The sequence below is a fragment of the Rhipicephalus sanguineus genome, chromosome 3 (genome assembly GCF_013339695.2).
Source record: "Rhipicephalus sanguineus isolate Rsan-2018 chromosome 3, BIME_Rsan_1.4, whole genome shotgun sequence".
NCBI classification, from domain to species: Eukaryota; Metazoa; Arthropoda; class Arachnida; order Ixodida; family Ixodidae; genus Rhipicephalus; species Rhipicephalus sanguineus.
In genome coordinates, this window is record NC_051178.1 from 192,958,097 (window position 1) to 192,975,071 (window position 16,975).

At 46.4% G+C, this 16,975-nt stretch overlaps 2 protein-coding genes across 2 annotated transcripts in view; one reads left to right on the forward strand and one right to left on the reverse strand.

The window, feature by feature from the left end:
- The window catches only part of LOC119387954 (26S proteasome regulatory subunit 8), a 29,386-nt gene extending 17,392 nt beyond the window's left edge, over nt 1–11,994 (reverse strand). The window contains exons 1-8 of the mRNA XM_037655537.2: nt 11,920–11,994; nt 11,454–11,525; nt 11,309–11,378; nt 10,276–10,373; nt 8,592–8,717; nt 7,080–7,241; nt 3,742–3,905; nt 804–957 (exon numbers count right to left, since the gene is read on the reverse strand). Of these exons, the coding sequence (XP_037511465.1) occupies nt 804–957; nt 3,742–3,905; nt 7,080–7,241; nt 8,592–8,717; nt 10,276–10,373; nt 11,309–11,378; nt 11,454–11,525; nt 11,920–11,961 (888 nt within the window). The 5' untranslated portion in view covers nt 11,962–11,994. The remainder of the gene's footprint in view (nt 1–803; nt 958–3,741; nt 3,906–7,079; nt 7,242–8,591; nt 8,718–10,275; nt 10,374–11,308; nt 11,379–11,453; nt 11,526–11,919) is intronic.
- Nucleotides 11,995–12,337: 343 nt separating this feature from the next.
- On the forward strand, nt 12,338–15,600 carry LOC119387953 (chondroitin sulfate glucuronyltransferase). The gene is made up of 2 exons (XM_037655536.2): nt 12,338–13,423; nt 13,512–15,600. The coding sequence occupies exons 1-2, from the start codon at nt 12,605–12,607 to the stop codon at nt 15,009–15,011; spliced, it is 2,319 nt and encodes a 772-aa protein (XP_037511464.1). The 5' UTR covers nt 12,338–12,604; the 3' UTR covers nt 15,012–15,600.
- The last annotated feature ends 1,375 nt before the right edge of the window (nt 15,601–16,975 follow it).

Consider the following 16,975-nt stretch of genomic DNA (forward strand, 5'->3'; position numbering starts at 1 on the left):
ATGAACACGGTTTCGGACCTTCAGTTTGGGCAGAAAGTCCAAAAAATCGGACGCCGAAGAGCTTCAGCGTCCAAAATTTCAGCCATTTTTATACATTGACGTCCATGGGACTTGTGATCGTGCCGCGTAAGCAGCCGAATTTTCAAGCATGTCCAGAAAATCGGCTGTTGACTGTACATAAAAAAGCACAGAAAATCCTGCTAGAGCAAGCACTGCTATCTGTTGAATGAAAACGTCATTTCAACATGACTGCTTCTCTAATGGTGGAAGTGCAAGGCATGACTGCTATGCTAATAGCTGAAATGAAAAGTAGCCATTTTTCCAAGTACAAATATAAACAGCAGTACAGCTGGACCTTGATGCGATGAATACAGATATAACTAAGTAAAAAGAATCATCTTAGTACTGCTACGGTGAGATGAGCATATGCTTATAACAAATATTGAATATATATGGCTACATTAGTGTGATATGCAACTTCACCATAACAAGACTCGACTGTGCATTTTTCACTGCTTTGCACAACTAGTGGAATGCTCGAAAATAAGCTGGGAGTTTGATAAGACAGGTTTCCAGCATAATGTTGAAATCTGCAGATTGTCACTGCAGAAAAAAAAAACGATGGCAAAAGAAAGTAAGCAATACTGTAGACAGCAACAGCCGCAATGCATGTTTATACATCTCAAAAGTTAAAGCACATTGAATGTCTGTGCACGGTGAGGAAAGCAGTATCTATTGTTCTGAAGATTAAAAGGAGCTTTTTGCAAACGTTAAACCAGCAACTCGTACAAACATTTTCCTACCTTGATGTTCTTGGTTGCCTCGAAACCGTCCAGTTGATTCAGAAGCTCCAGCATGGTCCTCTGGACCTCGCTGTCACCACCCGAGCCAGCATCAATACGGGATGATCCAATGGAGTCAATTTCATCCATAAAGATGATAGACGGCGCATGCTCCCTGCAAAGTTGACCCAGACTGCTTAGCAGCAGTGCAGAAGAACCAAACCAAGGCATACCCACACTGACACAAGTAGATAAAGAGCCAAGGTGTTTCAACCAGGCAAACAGATTTTTATGACCAATAAGAGTGCTCAAGCTTATCATTTTGCTTTGAGCATTACTTGCTTTTGCGGGGTGCAAGGTTGCTCAAAAAGGAGTTCGTTACTTGACATAAACTTTGAATTGCCATTTTCTCCCCTGTCACAACAATGCAACAATAAAGAGTTTCAGTATTGTGTACATAGCATGCGTAAGAATGCTGCATTTCATGTTGAGAGTGTGCGCAGAACTTCTGCTCATGCGCACTATGCGAATTGCAGAATTCTTGCGTATACAACGCCGTTACGGACGCTATATACGCAGTACTAAACCTCGCCAATAGATTATCTTTGCTTATTATTGTAGCTGCTGTTGCCCAGCATTTCACCCTTAATGAAATCAGCCAGGGCATCAGTCCGTGTTATCTACACGATGCTAAAATTAGCTGCGTACAGAGCTTAAATGTATTTCTGCCAACTTAAATTGCATAAAGTGCAATCCCAATATGCTTCCAAGGTAGGCATCATTTTTGCCCCATTTTCATTCACAAAAACAGCAATGTGCCAGAAGTGAGTGCTGGTGCCGGAAACATGCCTTGGCTACCACCTTCTCTGTCGATTGCTTGTTCCAAAAGTCAGAGCCACATCACCATCATCCACAACAGAAAGGCGACACCTTTTGCGTACAATGCATACTCTGCAACTCAGTGTGCATTGATCACAAAACTTTGAAGGCGAGATAAATTGTGGGAAAGAATTGTGTGGACACACACGCATCATCTACGAAATATCAACGGATAATATCGTCTAGAACATATTTAAAATCAATCCTAAAGTGCGTGTTGCGCCACTGCATGTGAAACGCGCCTTTGGTTTTCGTGTAAACAACCGACCACCCCCAGTGTCACAAGTTTGTGTTGGCTTCCACGATCCTTATGAAGCCTCTCCTAGCAGACCTTTTTAACGGAAAGAGGGGGTAGACTTGCACAGGCATACAAAGGCTGGTGTCCTTGCCTCGGCAGTGCATTTTTGGGGGGTCACGCGTATTTACGCCTCAGAGAGGACTATAGCAGCACCCAGGAAGCCTTCATTGAAAAGAGTTTTCAACGCAGTGCTCATGTACGCAGTGCTCATGGTTTTGTCTGCTCACGTAGCCAGCTATGTTTACACGAAAACCACTCTGGGTCCCGCCTCCCTCTGCGCTGCCTGAAACCGAAACTGTGACTTAGCACTATAAAACAGTCTCCAAATAATTAACCGTTGCGCGCTCGAGCAAACGAGCTTTCAGTCACCGCTATGCCTTGGCTCTGAAAAGTTTTGTAATTCGGCTTTGTAGCAAAACATCCACGTGTTGTGGCTGGTAATTGCGAGCTGCAGCTCCAAAAAATATCAGTCAACTGCCTAAAACTTGTTTCAGCAGTGCCTTCAACGAAAAAAAAAAAAAAGGGGGGGGGGGGGCTCTCACTTGCTGTAAATGGGCCTGTTAGTAATGCTTGCTCTCGCCTGGAAATTTATTCTATTCTTCACAGAGTCCTAAATAGCATCTTTGAAGCTCGCTCGAGATCAGAGCGAGTGAGCTCTCCGATAACCGCCAACAAGCGTCGTCGTCTTTTTTTTTTTTTGCTAATCGGGATGGCTTGCAAAATACCAGCCTTGTCAACGACATCCGCTTCCTGAACGATCGTGATCGCTTGCAAGGTAAGTCAAGCTCATTACATCTACTGCTACCGCTTCTACAACTAATCATGCTTGTTACTTTGCAAGCGGCAATAACAAAAACACCATATTGGACGCTAACACACAGCACGCGTGACAAAGAATACAGAACTACACGGTGTAGTCACAGAACACACTGACAACATTGTGCGATACGATGTGCCGTGGTTCATGGCTCCCGCATGCCACGCATGAGCCGGATTCCACTCCCCCACTCCGAAGGCGAGGAGAGCGTCGAGGTGCACCCCTTCCCCGCAGCGGCAGCGGCCGTTCGATTTGAAAAATGCGTTCACAAAATCTCGAGCCAGCGTTACCGCGACTTTCGTTCCCTTTCAATAAAGTTACTGTTGATTTTCCCTGATGGAAGCACAATTTCCCTGAGTTTTCCCTGAGTATTTTCCAGACTATCCAAAATCCCTGAGAATTCCCAGTTTTCCCGGTCAGTAGACACCCTGATACTGGTAAACAGCAGCAGGTGAACATGTGAACACAGACAACATGTCGCAACTCATATTGAGTGTGACTGTACATGCATGCAACAGGGCTCGTGACACTGCATTAGAGCCTGCCTAAGTCTATTTCACAACAGCATGAAAACCAGTGTTATCTGATTGTTCAACAGGGCTGTTTGCTTTGTGGAAGACCTCATAATGTTTGGGCATCAATACAGGTAAGCCAAGTTGATCGTTTCACTCTAACAAGTCAGGCAATCTGAAATATGAAAAACCCTTGGTGAACAGCTATTAGAAGCTTGCCTATATTGCTGCTATCTCACCAATGTAAACTTTGTCATCACCTTACATGCTGTTTGCTAGCTTGTGACAATGATGCTAACCAGAAAGGCAGATCTCTCTGCAACAGCAGGCTTGGTTTCCATAACAAAAAAGCACAGAACTATGGTGTGAAAGAACTTGCCAACCCAGGAGTGCAGTAGTATTAAACAATGTGCAACTCCCTTACGTTAACTCCAGTAGAGGAAAGCAACTGACCTTGCCATGACAAAGAGCTCACGCACCATCCGTGAGCCCTCTCCTATAAACTTCTGTACAAGCTCTGATCCAGAGACACGGATGAAAGTGCAGTCGGTATGGTGAGCGACGGCTCGTGCCAGCAGCGTCTTGCCAGTACCAGGAGGTCCATACAGCAGCACACCCTGGGTGAATGACAACAGCAGAGAACACACACGTGAGCAAGGTCATAATACTGTAACGTATTGCAAGAGGGGTCACACAAACACTGGTTTTATTATGGGCGAACTTGTGCCCAGAAAAGTAGGTGAAATAAATGAGAGTCCGCTAAAGCGTTCCACACAAGTGTCTCTTCCCGAACACACTTCTTCGTCGCCTCGCAGATCAGCCGCACTGTCTCGAGCCCGTGCACGAGGAGCGCCGCGGTGCCACAAGAAGCGCGCGCAGGCGCGAGACATTGTAGACGCTTACATAGCGGCTCGCTGATCCTCTTGTTGGAAAGCATATTGAAAGCAGTCTTTGCGGCATTAGTCCCCCTCCGAAATACGCATCGTCCCGATGCGCGATTGAGGGTGGTAACCAAGGGGGGGGGGGGGGCTATGTTTCATTATCTCTCGTAATAGGGCTTCATGCGGACAACGTGTACGACTTCTGCATGGTTTTGCCGTCTTGAGCGCCCTTGTCCTTCGGGGATTACTTGATAAGTTAAGTCACTTAGTCGGCGGAGAACCTTATATGGACCAAAGTAGCGTCGAAGGAGTTTTTCTGACAGCCCGCGGCGTCGTATTGGTGTCCATACCCATACTTGATCGCCTGGCTGGTACTTCACTTCTCTGCGGCGCAGGTTGTAGTAGCTCGCGTCCTTGGATTGTTGTTGACGTATTCGGTGACGCGCCAACTGGCGCGCTTCTTCAGCTCTTTGTAGGAAGTCGTCAATGTCGGATGGCTCATAATTGTCGTTGCCGACTGGTAGCATGGCGTCGAGTGTTGTAGTGACCGTACGGCCATAGACCAGCTAAAATGGTGTGACGCGCGTGGTCTCCTGTAGGGCCGTATTGTAGGCGAAAGTTGCGTAAGGCAGGATTTCGTCCCACGTCTTATGCTCCATGTCCACGTACATCGATAACATGTCAGCAATGGTGCGGTTTAGACGTTCCGTCAACCCGTTCGTCAACCCGCAGTGCTTTTTCTATGACTGGTGTTAGTCATCATCATCAAGCACTGCATCAACTCAGATGTGAAGGCTGCTCCTTCACATCCGCGGGCTCCGCGGGTTCATTGAACGACGCCTTGGTGAACTTGAAGATGGGGAACTTGAACGCCGGGGGCTTGGCGATCGATACCGAGTAGGTGTTGGTGACCTTGGCTGGTGCTGAAAACTAGCCGTTGGGAATTGATGCCTCGACAGGTAATCTTGTATTTCAATGGGTCTTTCACCATTACGCGGGCAAGGCGCATTTACAGAAAACCCACGCAGACCGACTCTTCGATATGGGCACATTCGGTAAAGATGTCCAGCTTCTCCGCAATGAAAACAGAGCGGCGTCCTGTCAGGTGTGCGCCACACGTCGCTTTTTCGTGGCCTCAGTTCTCCGTGCGAAGCCGATGGGTGGCCACTGGGGGCTGCGAACGAAGCATTGTGCACGGCGGGTTGGCGTAGAGCGTCCGCGTACGTTGGTACACGACGTTCCTGCAGCGGTTGTTCGAGCCGGATAGGTTGCGCCTCAGGTTCCGGTTGAAGAAGTGCGTGCCGAACTTCATCACGAATGATGGTGGCGAGGGTAGAAACTGTGGGCGTGACTTGTGGCTGCAGAAGCTTCTGAAGCTCTTCCTTTACGATGGATCGCACCAGTTCCCTCAGCGCTTCACTGTTGCTGCCTTGGCTCACCGAAAGGACGTCCACTGGTGCATTACTGGCATCACGGTTGTAGTGACGGGCACGCTGCTGTAGCGCCCTCTCTATGGTCGTGGCTTCAGCACGGAACTCGGCAACGGTGCGTGGGGGGTTGCGAACCAACCCTGCAAACAAGTCCTGCTTGACTCCACGCATCAGGTGGCGCAGTTTCTTCTCTTCCGTCATGTTCGCATCGGCGCGTTTGAAGAGCCGGGACATGTCTTCAATATACATGCTGACGCTCTCGTTCGTGCGCTGGTTCCTGGATTGGAGAGCGTTTTCTGCCTTCTCTCGGCGATCGGTGCTGGCATACGCAGCGAGCAAGTGTCGTCGAAAATCTTCCCATGTTGCTATCACTGCTTCGTGATTCTCAAACCATACCCTCGCTGCATCTTCCAACGCGAAGTACACGCGGCCCAGTTTCCTTGCCTCGTCCCAGCCGTTGATCTTTGCGACCCGCTCGAAATGCTCCAACCAGTCTTCTACATCTTCGAACGCATCGCCGTGGAAGGGTTCAGGCATGCACGGTGGGGACACGATGAGTTCAGATGATGCCACCGGGCTGGCCATCGCTGTGGAGTTGACGGCGAACGCTGCCTGTGTTGCCGGAGCAGTGGGGAGCGGTCCGAATTCAGGCGGGTCTCCTCGGAGGCGGAGGCTTGAACGCTAGTGTACTGGAGTCAGTTCGCCAGGTTCCAATCGTTGAGGATCAGGGCTCCGTTCTCTTGCGCCAAGGGGACTTCCAATCAGACCCCGCACCTCCACCAGAATGTAACGTATTGCAAGAGGGGTCACACAAACACTGGTTTTATTATGGGCGAACTTGTGCCCAGAAAAGTAGGTGAAATAAATGAGAGTCCGCTAAAGCGTTCCACACAAGTGTCTCTTCCCGAACACACTTCTTCGTCGTCTCGCAGATCAGCCGCACTGTCTCGAGCCCGTGCACGAGGAGCGCCGCGGTGCCACAAGAAGCGCGCGCAGGCGCGAGACATTGTAGACGCTTACATAGCGGCTCGCTGATCCTCTTGTTGGAAAGCATATTGAAAGCAGTCTTTGCGGCATTACGTTGCCTTACTGCTACACAGTGTAATGGAATTTTCCTCTGTACCATGATGCCAAGTTTTATTGAAAATGGCCAGAGCTAACTTCAAAAAAATTCAGATTATCTCAGGAGTGCAGACCTTTATCATGATTAACTCTTCAATTAACACCAATCCATCAAAAGGTTGAACCTGCACTGGCTAATATCCACCACATGACACTACTACTAAACAAATGTCGATCCGCTTGTAGCCATAGCAGGTCTAAAAAGCCAGCTTTCCCGCAATGCAAAGGCGTTACACCGCGAAGCATACACATCATATAGTGTACAGTAAAAATTAAAGGGGACCCACTGTCACGAGATCTAGTGTGTTCTTTCATGATACATGCACACACCCACCATCTGTCACAGTATGAGGCTTACCTTAGGTTGTGCAATGCCCAGTGCTTCAAAGAGCTCAGGGTGCTTGACAGGCAGTTCAATAACCTCCTTGATCTCTTTGATTTGTTTGTCGAGGCCTCCCACCATTTCATAAGTAGAGTCGGGCACCTTCTCTACCATCATAAGGCTTACCAGTGGGTCCACCTGAAAAACACAGGCAGGCATTCAAACAAACAGGCAGGCAGGTAGTCAACCCAAATTTAAGGAAAGATCAAGCCTTCTTCCACAGAGGGAGCCTGCTGTAGTCATAATGATCACTTTTTTTATAGTCTAAAGCACATTATTTTTTTCATCTATGGAATTGTATGGCATAGCGTACATATACTTGTATAAAAGAGGACACATTTCCATTTTCTTTCCGAGGTGCAAAGCACATTTTCCCCAAATGGAAGAAATGCACTGTATATTTAAAAGGTAGTGTCAAGACATCCTGGCATCTATTATTATAATCACATTATAACTTGAATATGGACAACTTCCTGTCCACTCAATATCCACTGGGTGTTTAAACATAATTTACTTTGATAAATTGTCCTTTCAAGGTCAGCTACACATTTGCTTCATTTTGAGCTTCATTACTGTAAGTGGTGAGAACGCGCATGCACCATATTGGACATGACATCTATGGCAACATCCTGATCACACATGAATAATAAGTTACTCGGCACCGAGTTGTTCTTTTGTCTTTCCAAGACCGTGCTGACAGTTGATGCTAATTACATTTTTTTCATTCAATTTCATTCATTTTTCTTTTATCTCATAATTCCTACACTTCCATTAAAAACTACAAATAATGCACCCAATGAATTTCTTGGCCTCATTATCTGTTGGCTTCATACTGTTAAGCGTAACAGTAAACAGGCCCCTCCATTCCCCTTCTTTCGTTTGGTAGGCAAGGAATTGGACATGATAGCCATGGGGAATGGTGGCGGCTTGGGCTAGTTAGCCTTCGTGTACCTTTTGTTTTTGTCCTGATTTCGCACTATGACAATTGCCATGGGGAATGCTGCATTTTTACACAGCTAATTATTCATGCTTACGTTTATAATTAATACATGTATTTTAACATGCCACAAGCACGATATGATCATGAGGCACGCTATAGTGGGGGACTATAGATGTATAATTTTGACCGCCGCAACCACTCAGCAGTTACGCTGCCATGGCAGGCCTCTAATTAGCGACAAACAGTTCTGAATACATGTGCTGTATCTTTTGCTTAGCTTCCACAGCCTACTTGCTCTACATAATGAAAAAAAAAAAAAGTGATCATAATGGGCATTTTTTAAATAATTTAAGAGGCACAAGATCAGCCCCAGCACGCCGACAACACATATAACAGTGTGATTACTCCACTTTGTGAATAAAGTTATCAGCAGATTGTACTGCTGGTAATTATATGAGCATGCATTACAGATAGTGGCGAAAAACTAAACTTCTATAAACACAGTAACAAAGCAATTGTCAGCTAAAGTGCTAAAACATTGCACTTGCCTTGTTTGGCAATATCTTGTGTAGTGTGTAACTGTCATTCCGCAGAGCTACCCTGCTGTTGGGGGTTACATTAGCAATGTCAATGTTTTTGTCAATGTCTACCACAAATTTTCCTTCAGGGTGGACCTGCAAGTAAAAATACAAACAAGATATGTGTTAAGCACTTAAACAAGAACAGCAGAATCCTTAGTTTCCAAACAACCCAGGTCAAAACAGCAAGTACTCCCATGATAGCACCAGCACCAAAAATGCCATGTTCACATGAATAAAATGATAACTTTTGCAATGTCCTACCAAGAAGTTCAAAATGCACTACATTCAGAAGTCTAGTACGAATACTGCACACAAACTTCCCTTCATTCAACGTACAAGTCAATTTATGCCTTTGGCAAATCTGTAAATCATGCTTGTATGTTCATTTTTCATATGCAGGGTGTTTCACACAACAAGAACCAAGGATTTTAAAAAAGTGATTAATTGCACCTGAATGAAACCAACAACAAATGGTATGCCATCAGGTGGCACTCGTTAGGGTATTTTTATATTGTGCTTAAATATTTAATTAACTAAACTAAGGTAAATTATGAAATAGGCGTTTGTAACCGGCATTTGTAAAATATAACATTTGCCGTAAGTGTCAACAAATGGCGATAAAAGCGTATCTTTTGTTACCTGCGGTACGAGCGAAGCGCCCGCTGTTTAATCAATGTATCTAAGTGCATACTGTCTCGCGCAATCTTTAAATATTAGAGCCCGACCATACGCTCATCAATAGTGTCGGTGGGCGCTGATTTCGAATTGATCCACGATTCGCGAATTGTAATGACTGCTCCTGGAATTCGTCTAAACTGAGTTGTATCTTTTTGTTTAATTTATGCCGTAGGACATGCTGGAGCAAAAATAAAATAATAATAATGAGACTTCGGAACCACTCAGGTGGTCCAACAGTGGCACGCGGGAACACTAGACAGATGGAAATCGTAGAGAGGTCGTCGTAGTTAAACACAGAAGTTCACGACTGATTTACGCAGTAATATGTTACACCTTGTCGCATTCACTTGATCTGACAAGTGCTGGCCCGGCGTAAGCGGAAAGCTAAAGCGTGAGGCACGCGCGCTCGTTGTGGCAACTGCTGCGGCGCACACACTTTTCCCATGAGCGCTTGCGCGCCCGTTGGTGGCGCTTGTGTGCTTGAAAAAGGTCTATTGCAGTGCCCTCAACCATGCATCAAGTGAAACAAACGTGCGCACGGGCCGTGGTGAAATGAGCAGCCGTGGCTCTAGGCATCAGCTTCACATAGACATGCTCTATGTTTTTGATACGTCTGTGCACGTAACAGAAAACCACAAGTGTCCTTCAATATCAAAACATTGGAGCTCCACTTATATGCACACAGTGAAACAAACATACATGCACCATTGATATGCCAAGGCACAGAAGTCAGTGATGGTGATGTAGATAGCCGCATCTACCCCAAGAATATTTGCAGGTTCTTAGAGACCTAAGAAAATAAACTACACCTGAATAATCAGCGAATGAAGCTTGACAAAACCTTATTTCTTGCATGCTGCTTCACCTCAACTGCATCATGTGCTTTCATCAGGAAACGACACCCGCTAGCTAAAGAACAAAAAAGTTTTGTCACCCTCAACTAACCACCACAATAAAAACTCTTGGAACCCACCTTGACGAGCACTTTCTTTTTGTCCATTGGTTTGACCACTTCACCAACGTAGGATCCTTGTTCTTGAAGCAACTGCAGCTCTTCACGAAGCATTCTCACTGCAAGAACACGTGGACACATGCTAACAGTGTAACATACCAAATGTAAATATGCCAGGACATTTCATGCCACCATGAGTCTTGGTTTAATTTCATACACATCTAAAAGAAAAGACAATTCCTTCTGCATAAGGTCACAAGAGAGTATTACGAATGTTAGCTGCTTGTTTACAAAAGTAACACAAAACAATGGTCCTTGAACAACTACCCTATAAATAAAACCTTGCATGGGGTTGTATGTGTAGGCCAGCATACTCACACATGAGTGCACTAACATAATCACTCTACACCGACCAAACTATCAGTACATTGGTGAGCGGTGAAGCATGCAAGTGTTGATGAGTTTTAGTGACAGTGAAAGTGAGCAACTGTGAATGAATGTACAATGCTCACAGAATGAACCAGCTCATTTAAACATTAACTGTCACAAGTGGTATTCGAAACTACTTGAGAAAGCCACGAATATGGCCACTCAAAGAGATGACATTTCTGATGTAAGTGCTTGAGCCGAAATATTGATGATATGGCACCAACTGAAGACAGTGGAAACGAAAGTATAAGCATTACTTAGCTCTAAATTGACGCATTTGATTCTGCGAGTACTTTACTCATGCGTGGGTTGTAATGAGTGGGCGAGGACGCGAGTGGGAGTAAGAACGCCTGCTGGTAAGCGTGAATGAAGTGCCTAGGAAGGCAAATAAGTGCTGGTGGGTATGAGTGGACGTGAGTATGTACATAAGCAATAGTGATTACGGATTGTAATAGTCTTTACCTAGCCGGTATTTGTCAGTACGAATAAGTATCGGCTTATTCTGGTGCTTCGCAGGTGCGTGACAGCTATTTGTTTCACACAGGTGGCACTGACTAGCAGTGACTGCGATGCTTACAGCCATTCGACGGCACTACATTTAAACAAAAAGCATAAAAGGGCACACCTTTGGCATTGAGTTCGTTTCTTTGCGCTTGCAATCGCCTCAGGTTTTGGGTCTTGTCGGAGACCACGAGCTGAAATTCAAAAAGTAATCATAAGACTTCACACAAGTTACTTCACGGTCTACCGGAAAACGAAACAATCATCACCTGGAGCTCTTCTATCTTAGTTATGTAGTACTGCTTCAGCCCGTCTCCTTTCGACACTACATCGACCTCCATCTGGAAAGATAACGATCGGTATTAATCGAGCAACACAACTACCGATGCTAAGACGGCACGCCGGAAGGGTAGATGACACGATCACTCGTTATGTACTTACCTTCTTAACAGGCGTTCGTGCCTAAGACACAGGTATCATTAGCCGAATCATTACATGCGATTTACGCAATGAGTTTGAACACGTTATACCTTTAAAATAATGATAACTAGTGAAGTGAATGCACACTACAGTAAAAAGCGGGCAATGACTGGCACAAAATTGTAATGAAAATTGAGGTTTTCCTGCACAGCCGCTTAGAAGACGCATGAAAAATAAGCCACTACTGAAGCTAGCAGTCAACGAAACAGAGAAACAACAAAGCTCAAAGCCCAGAACCACGAAATTAATACATACTTTCATGGGCGCCGAATCGTCTACGATAGCTGCAGCCGCCATGTTTGATTACTGGAAACAAGCAAAAAAAAAACACAAAGGCCTAAAGAACACTGTAGCTTAAACAGTAAGCTCATACTAGAATACAGGCATTATTTATTAACCTACAAATAAAACCAAGAAAATATCAAAGAATGCTTGTTATTGTGAGCGTAAGTGAGATAGCCTTAAGAGGCGGCCATCCCTGAGTCTTAATTAAAGATCTCAAAGGCAATGCTACTGTGCCAAACTACGTCATTGTCGCCATTAACCAACAATAGCATTATCATCATCACAACATTAGTACACTCTATCATCATCATTAGACTTTTGCTTGTACACTAGAGGCAGCTGGCGGCAGAGAAACGTAAGAGAGCCCAAAAACTCGCGTGACGTGAAAGAGCGGCAAAAGAGCAGCAAGAGTGCGTGGAGTTTTCGAGCTGGCTGCTGCAGGATCCTTTCGGGCCGCTCAGTTGTGAAAGTTGGAGCCTGTGGAGGGGAGCTTTCTCAAGCGAAGGAGGTGATGCAGCGGTGCCTGCGCGCGACGCTTTCTGCTATCGCGATGTTACTACTGAGACAAAGTACTGCGTAATTTGTGTGCTTCAAACAGTGCGCTCGCCCCAGTCGTGCCGAGCAGTGCCGATGTTTCTGAATCGGACAGGCACAGATGATACTCTTCGGTAGGCGGTCGTCGAGAGTCGTGCTTCACAAAAAACTCGTGCCAATTGGAATATGCTGCGGAATACTTCTCTCGTTGACGGCCGTGCCGTTCATGGGCTGTCAGCGGCGGAAGTCTCCGCCCTCCGCAAAGGACGGCTTCTTGCTCTGGCAGTCGGCACCGGTAGACGACGAAGACTTCGAGCCCGTGTTGCGCTTGGACGGCCGCTCGAAGACTTCTCAGGCCAACAGTCCGGAGAAAGTGGCCCTCAAACGACCGCGATTCTACAGCACGGAACTGGAAATACGCGAGAAGTTGCTCGTCGTTGTGCTTACATCGCCAGAGACGGTCGAGCCTTTCGGTGCCGCCGTGAACAGAACGTTGTCCAGACATCCCAACAAAATTATTTTCTATTCGTGCGCTTCCGACGGGGAGAGTTCGGCCACTGCTCTCGGTGCTCCATCGGTCTTGCAGCTGCCCGGCACGAAGTGCGACTCTTTGGCCTCTCACGTTCTCAAGCATCTCGGTGGGAAGAACACTGCGAAAGACTTCGATTTTGTGTTTCTCATGAGAGATAGCACGTACGTAAATGGTGAAAAGCTCGTCAGCATTGCTACGCACGTCAGTGTGAACGTAGAAGTCTTTTTGGGTAGGCCTGCGAACGGAGCCTGTGATCTGGACGCCGGTTTGCTGCTGAGCAATGGAGTATTTAAGAAGGTACTTGGAAATATCGACTCTTGCTTGGCTGAGAAAGGTGAAATCTTGGATGACCACATTGCCCAGTGCATTGCGAACGTTTCGGGAATACCCTGCAGCGATATTTTTCAGGTAAGCTGCTGTTTTTCAGGATTTTCCTTTTAGTGCGCGGAACGTTCCCGTTGTAATGACAGCCTTCTACGTTGTTTGTGTCTTATAGGACCAACCTTTCTACTCCTTGAACCTTGACAAGGACTTGGGCTACATACCAGATCCGGCTACTCTCACAACAAGGAAAGATTTCAGTGCAGTGGTGACTCTGTACCCAGTGCTAACGTCGAAGTACTTCTACCGTCTGCACCACCACTTCAGTCTCTACAATCTTCAAAAAGTTAAAAGGCAAATCGCATTCACGGAGAAACAGATAGCTGACGTCGCTATTCATCTGCCCAACGATACTATGGGGCGAGCAGAATGGCCTCTTGGTGTTGAGCCAACATTGAAACCATCCAACAGATTTGATGTTATTCGTTCAGTGTACTTTAACGACACCCATCTATTCTGGAAAGCAGACAATGAAGTCACAAGCTTGATCAGTGGAGCCGAAAAGCTTAGCATAGAAGACTTGAAAATTTGTGCAAAGGAATTCCTCCAGCACTACTTCCCCAAGAATAACCTGACAATAGTTTCTACCGTTGATGGCTATAGAAAGTTTGATCCAACACGAGGCCTTAGCTATGTGATGCATCTTTTGCTTTGGAACGAAACATCAAGCGCCAAGACCTACAGAACTCTGGAATTCTTACGGCCCCTTGGAAAGTCTGAAGTTATCAGCATGCCTTATGTCACAGAGCATACGAGGATAATAATGGTGCTGTTTGTCAAGGAAAAAGAACTGGACCACGTTGCTGTTTTCATTGAAGAGTACGCCAAAACCTGCCTAGAGAAGAATGATAATACTATGCTCTTGCTTGCGTTCTTGCAACCAGCCGGTGTGCCTGATGTGTTTGGAAACATTCGGAGCTTTGCCGTCTCCAGTTCAAACCGGTTTCGAAGGAGTAATGCTAAGCTTGCAACGATCAGTATTAGGATACCAGAGGATCGGCGGGTCCCCTCAGACTTTGCACTGATCGACCTTGTGGTGCGAAAACTTCCCCAAGATTCCCTGATCCTCCTCTGTCAAACGGGGATGGAAATAAGGGCGGACTACTTGAACAGAGTCCGCATGAACACAGTATCTGGTGTTCAGGTGTTCTTGCCTGTTCCATTTACTCAATATCACCCCGTCATCACAGAACAGGATCCCGTCGCTCCAGCCTTCCTTGAACTCAAGAGGGAAAATGGTTTCTTTGACAGCAATAACTTCAAGCATTTCAGCTTCTACGTTTCAGACTACTGGCGTCACCGTGCACTTATCGCCAAGGAGGTGCCTTTAGCACACAGCAGTACAGATCTAACAGCCGACCACTACCACGATCTGACCTTTGGCATTGTGGAACTCTTTCTAGTGTCGAAGCAGCTTCATCTGCTAAGGGCTGTTGAGCCTGAGCTGCGAGTGCGTTACATCTGGAGAGATTGTAGTGATGAGCCCAACCTGAGGGCAGCTGAGAACTGTAAGTTATCTAGACTCTTCTCTGTGGGCAATAGAGGGCAACAAGCCAAATTTCTTGCCTCTCAGACTACCACACCTGCTGCATTGGATCTTTCTCCTGGCTCCTGACACCCAGCCAGCTTCAAATGGGGAATAGCCCCCTTCAGCATAATCGCTGTCCACTGGCATTCCTGGAAGATAATTAGACAGGTGGGCGTGTGTATGAAGAGTGTCTAGACAGCTTCCAGATGTTCGCGAACTTGTTTTTTGCCTTGGGTGCCTCTCATAATTGTTCCCAGTGTTTCTTTCTTGCTTTACTTTTTATTACTTAATTTTTTTTCTCTTACTTGTACAGTTTTCTTTTTAGTGGTCACAATGAAGACCTACAATTAAGACTGCCAATTTTACACTAGATTCTCACAAGCTTCAAAGGTGGGACTTCTGCATTTTAACTGTTTTTATCATGTCGCAATGTGAGTCAGGACTTTTATCTTTTGTATTTGTTTATAGGTTGCTTTTCTATTTTTACTATATCCCTATACAATTATGTTCTAGGCTGTTCAATTTAGCAGTGCTCAATCAAGTATGCTTGTGGAACTGTTTCTAGTGGTCACTGTGCCTTTTTATACTGCATATCAACACCTAGGTTGTTGTTGTGATGACATGTTAGCAGCACCATTTCTTAATTCATCATTGTTAATAAACATGCTGCATACTTCTTTCCCTCGTTTTTATATCGGTATTTTCGCCTCCACTCAAAGACGTGGGTGCAGTGGTTGCCTGTTTCCGGTGTGTCTCAGTTTAGCCAACACCTATAGTCGGTTACAACCTAAGAATAAATACAAGCTCCGCCCACAACCATCAATGTCCCACCCAGAGAGAATTTGCATATACGTTTCACCCAATCATATTCTCTCATCTCCGGGACATCTAGCACATTTCGAGTATTTCAGGTAGCTGTTCCCATGCAGACACATGTTCATGTGGCTGTACGTTTAAGTTGAAAACTTAAACGTCCTGGAAAATTTCATCAGAGGTTATGTCATCACTGCTTAGCCTAAGGTCATGCTTTATGTAGGAACGACTAACCTTTAGTTTTCGATATGCTTGGTATTTACATTAGCACAGAAAAAGTACTTAAGGCTCGAAAGGAAGCCAGCTTACATGGCTCTCTTACACATAGGCGTGCGCATGGGGGAGGGGGGGGGGGGGCGCCCCCCTAGTCATCTAAGCGGGGGGCGCAAAATCTGCCCCATACATTGACCTCCCTAGTCACCTAAGTGGGGGGGGGGGGCTGCGACGAACCTTTGCCCCCCCCCCCCCCCCCCCCGCCGATAGGGAACCCTGCGCACGCCTATGCTCTTACATACGTGATTGACAAGCGCGCCGCGGTCTTGTGGGTGAAGTCGGTATTTATTCTTAGGTTGGTTTGGCCAAGCAACGTAATCGATCAAAATGAAAGTGTTACAATTGCTTGAATTTTTTCTGCGTATTGGTAACAGTCTGGATGTCTGCGTACCAACCAACTCAGTTTCAGAACGGCGTGCGTTCGCCACCGTCTTCGGTGTCTACTTGAGACCGGTTACAAAGAATTTACAGCCTCGTGAAACGACAGCCTTTAGTTCGTCTCGGCTCGCGCTCCCTTTCACGAGTGGCAGCCACTGCGCTTCAGATTGAAATGGCCCTGGCATTCTGCTTCTCGTGCTCGGTCTTTTACCCGTGCCCTGGATGCGCGCGTTGGCCGAGTTTTCGACGCGACAAGCTCAGCGAGTCGCTCGGAAGCGCGACCAACTTGTGGGCGGCGAAACCTCGCGCAAGTTTTCCCAATCATCGAGGTGTTTGTTAGCGCTCGCTCGCGCGTGGCTACGGGCATAGGCGTGCGCAGGGTTCCCTTTCAGGAGGGCGGGGGGGGGGGGGGGGCGATTCATCGCGGCGCGCCCCCCTCTTAGGTGACTAGGGGGGCCGACCGCCCCCCCCCCCCTCTGCGCACGCCTAAGGCTACGAGTCTCCCTTGCTCGTCATGTGCAAGTGAAAACAGTGTAATTTATCTATTCGAAATACCCAGGGTGCATGTGCTTCGTGGCCAAAGTTCT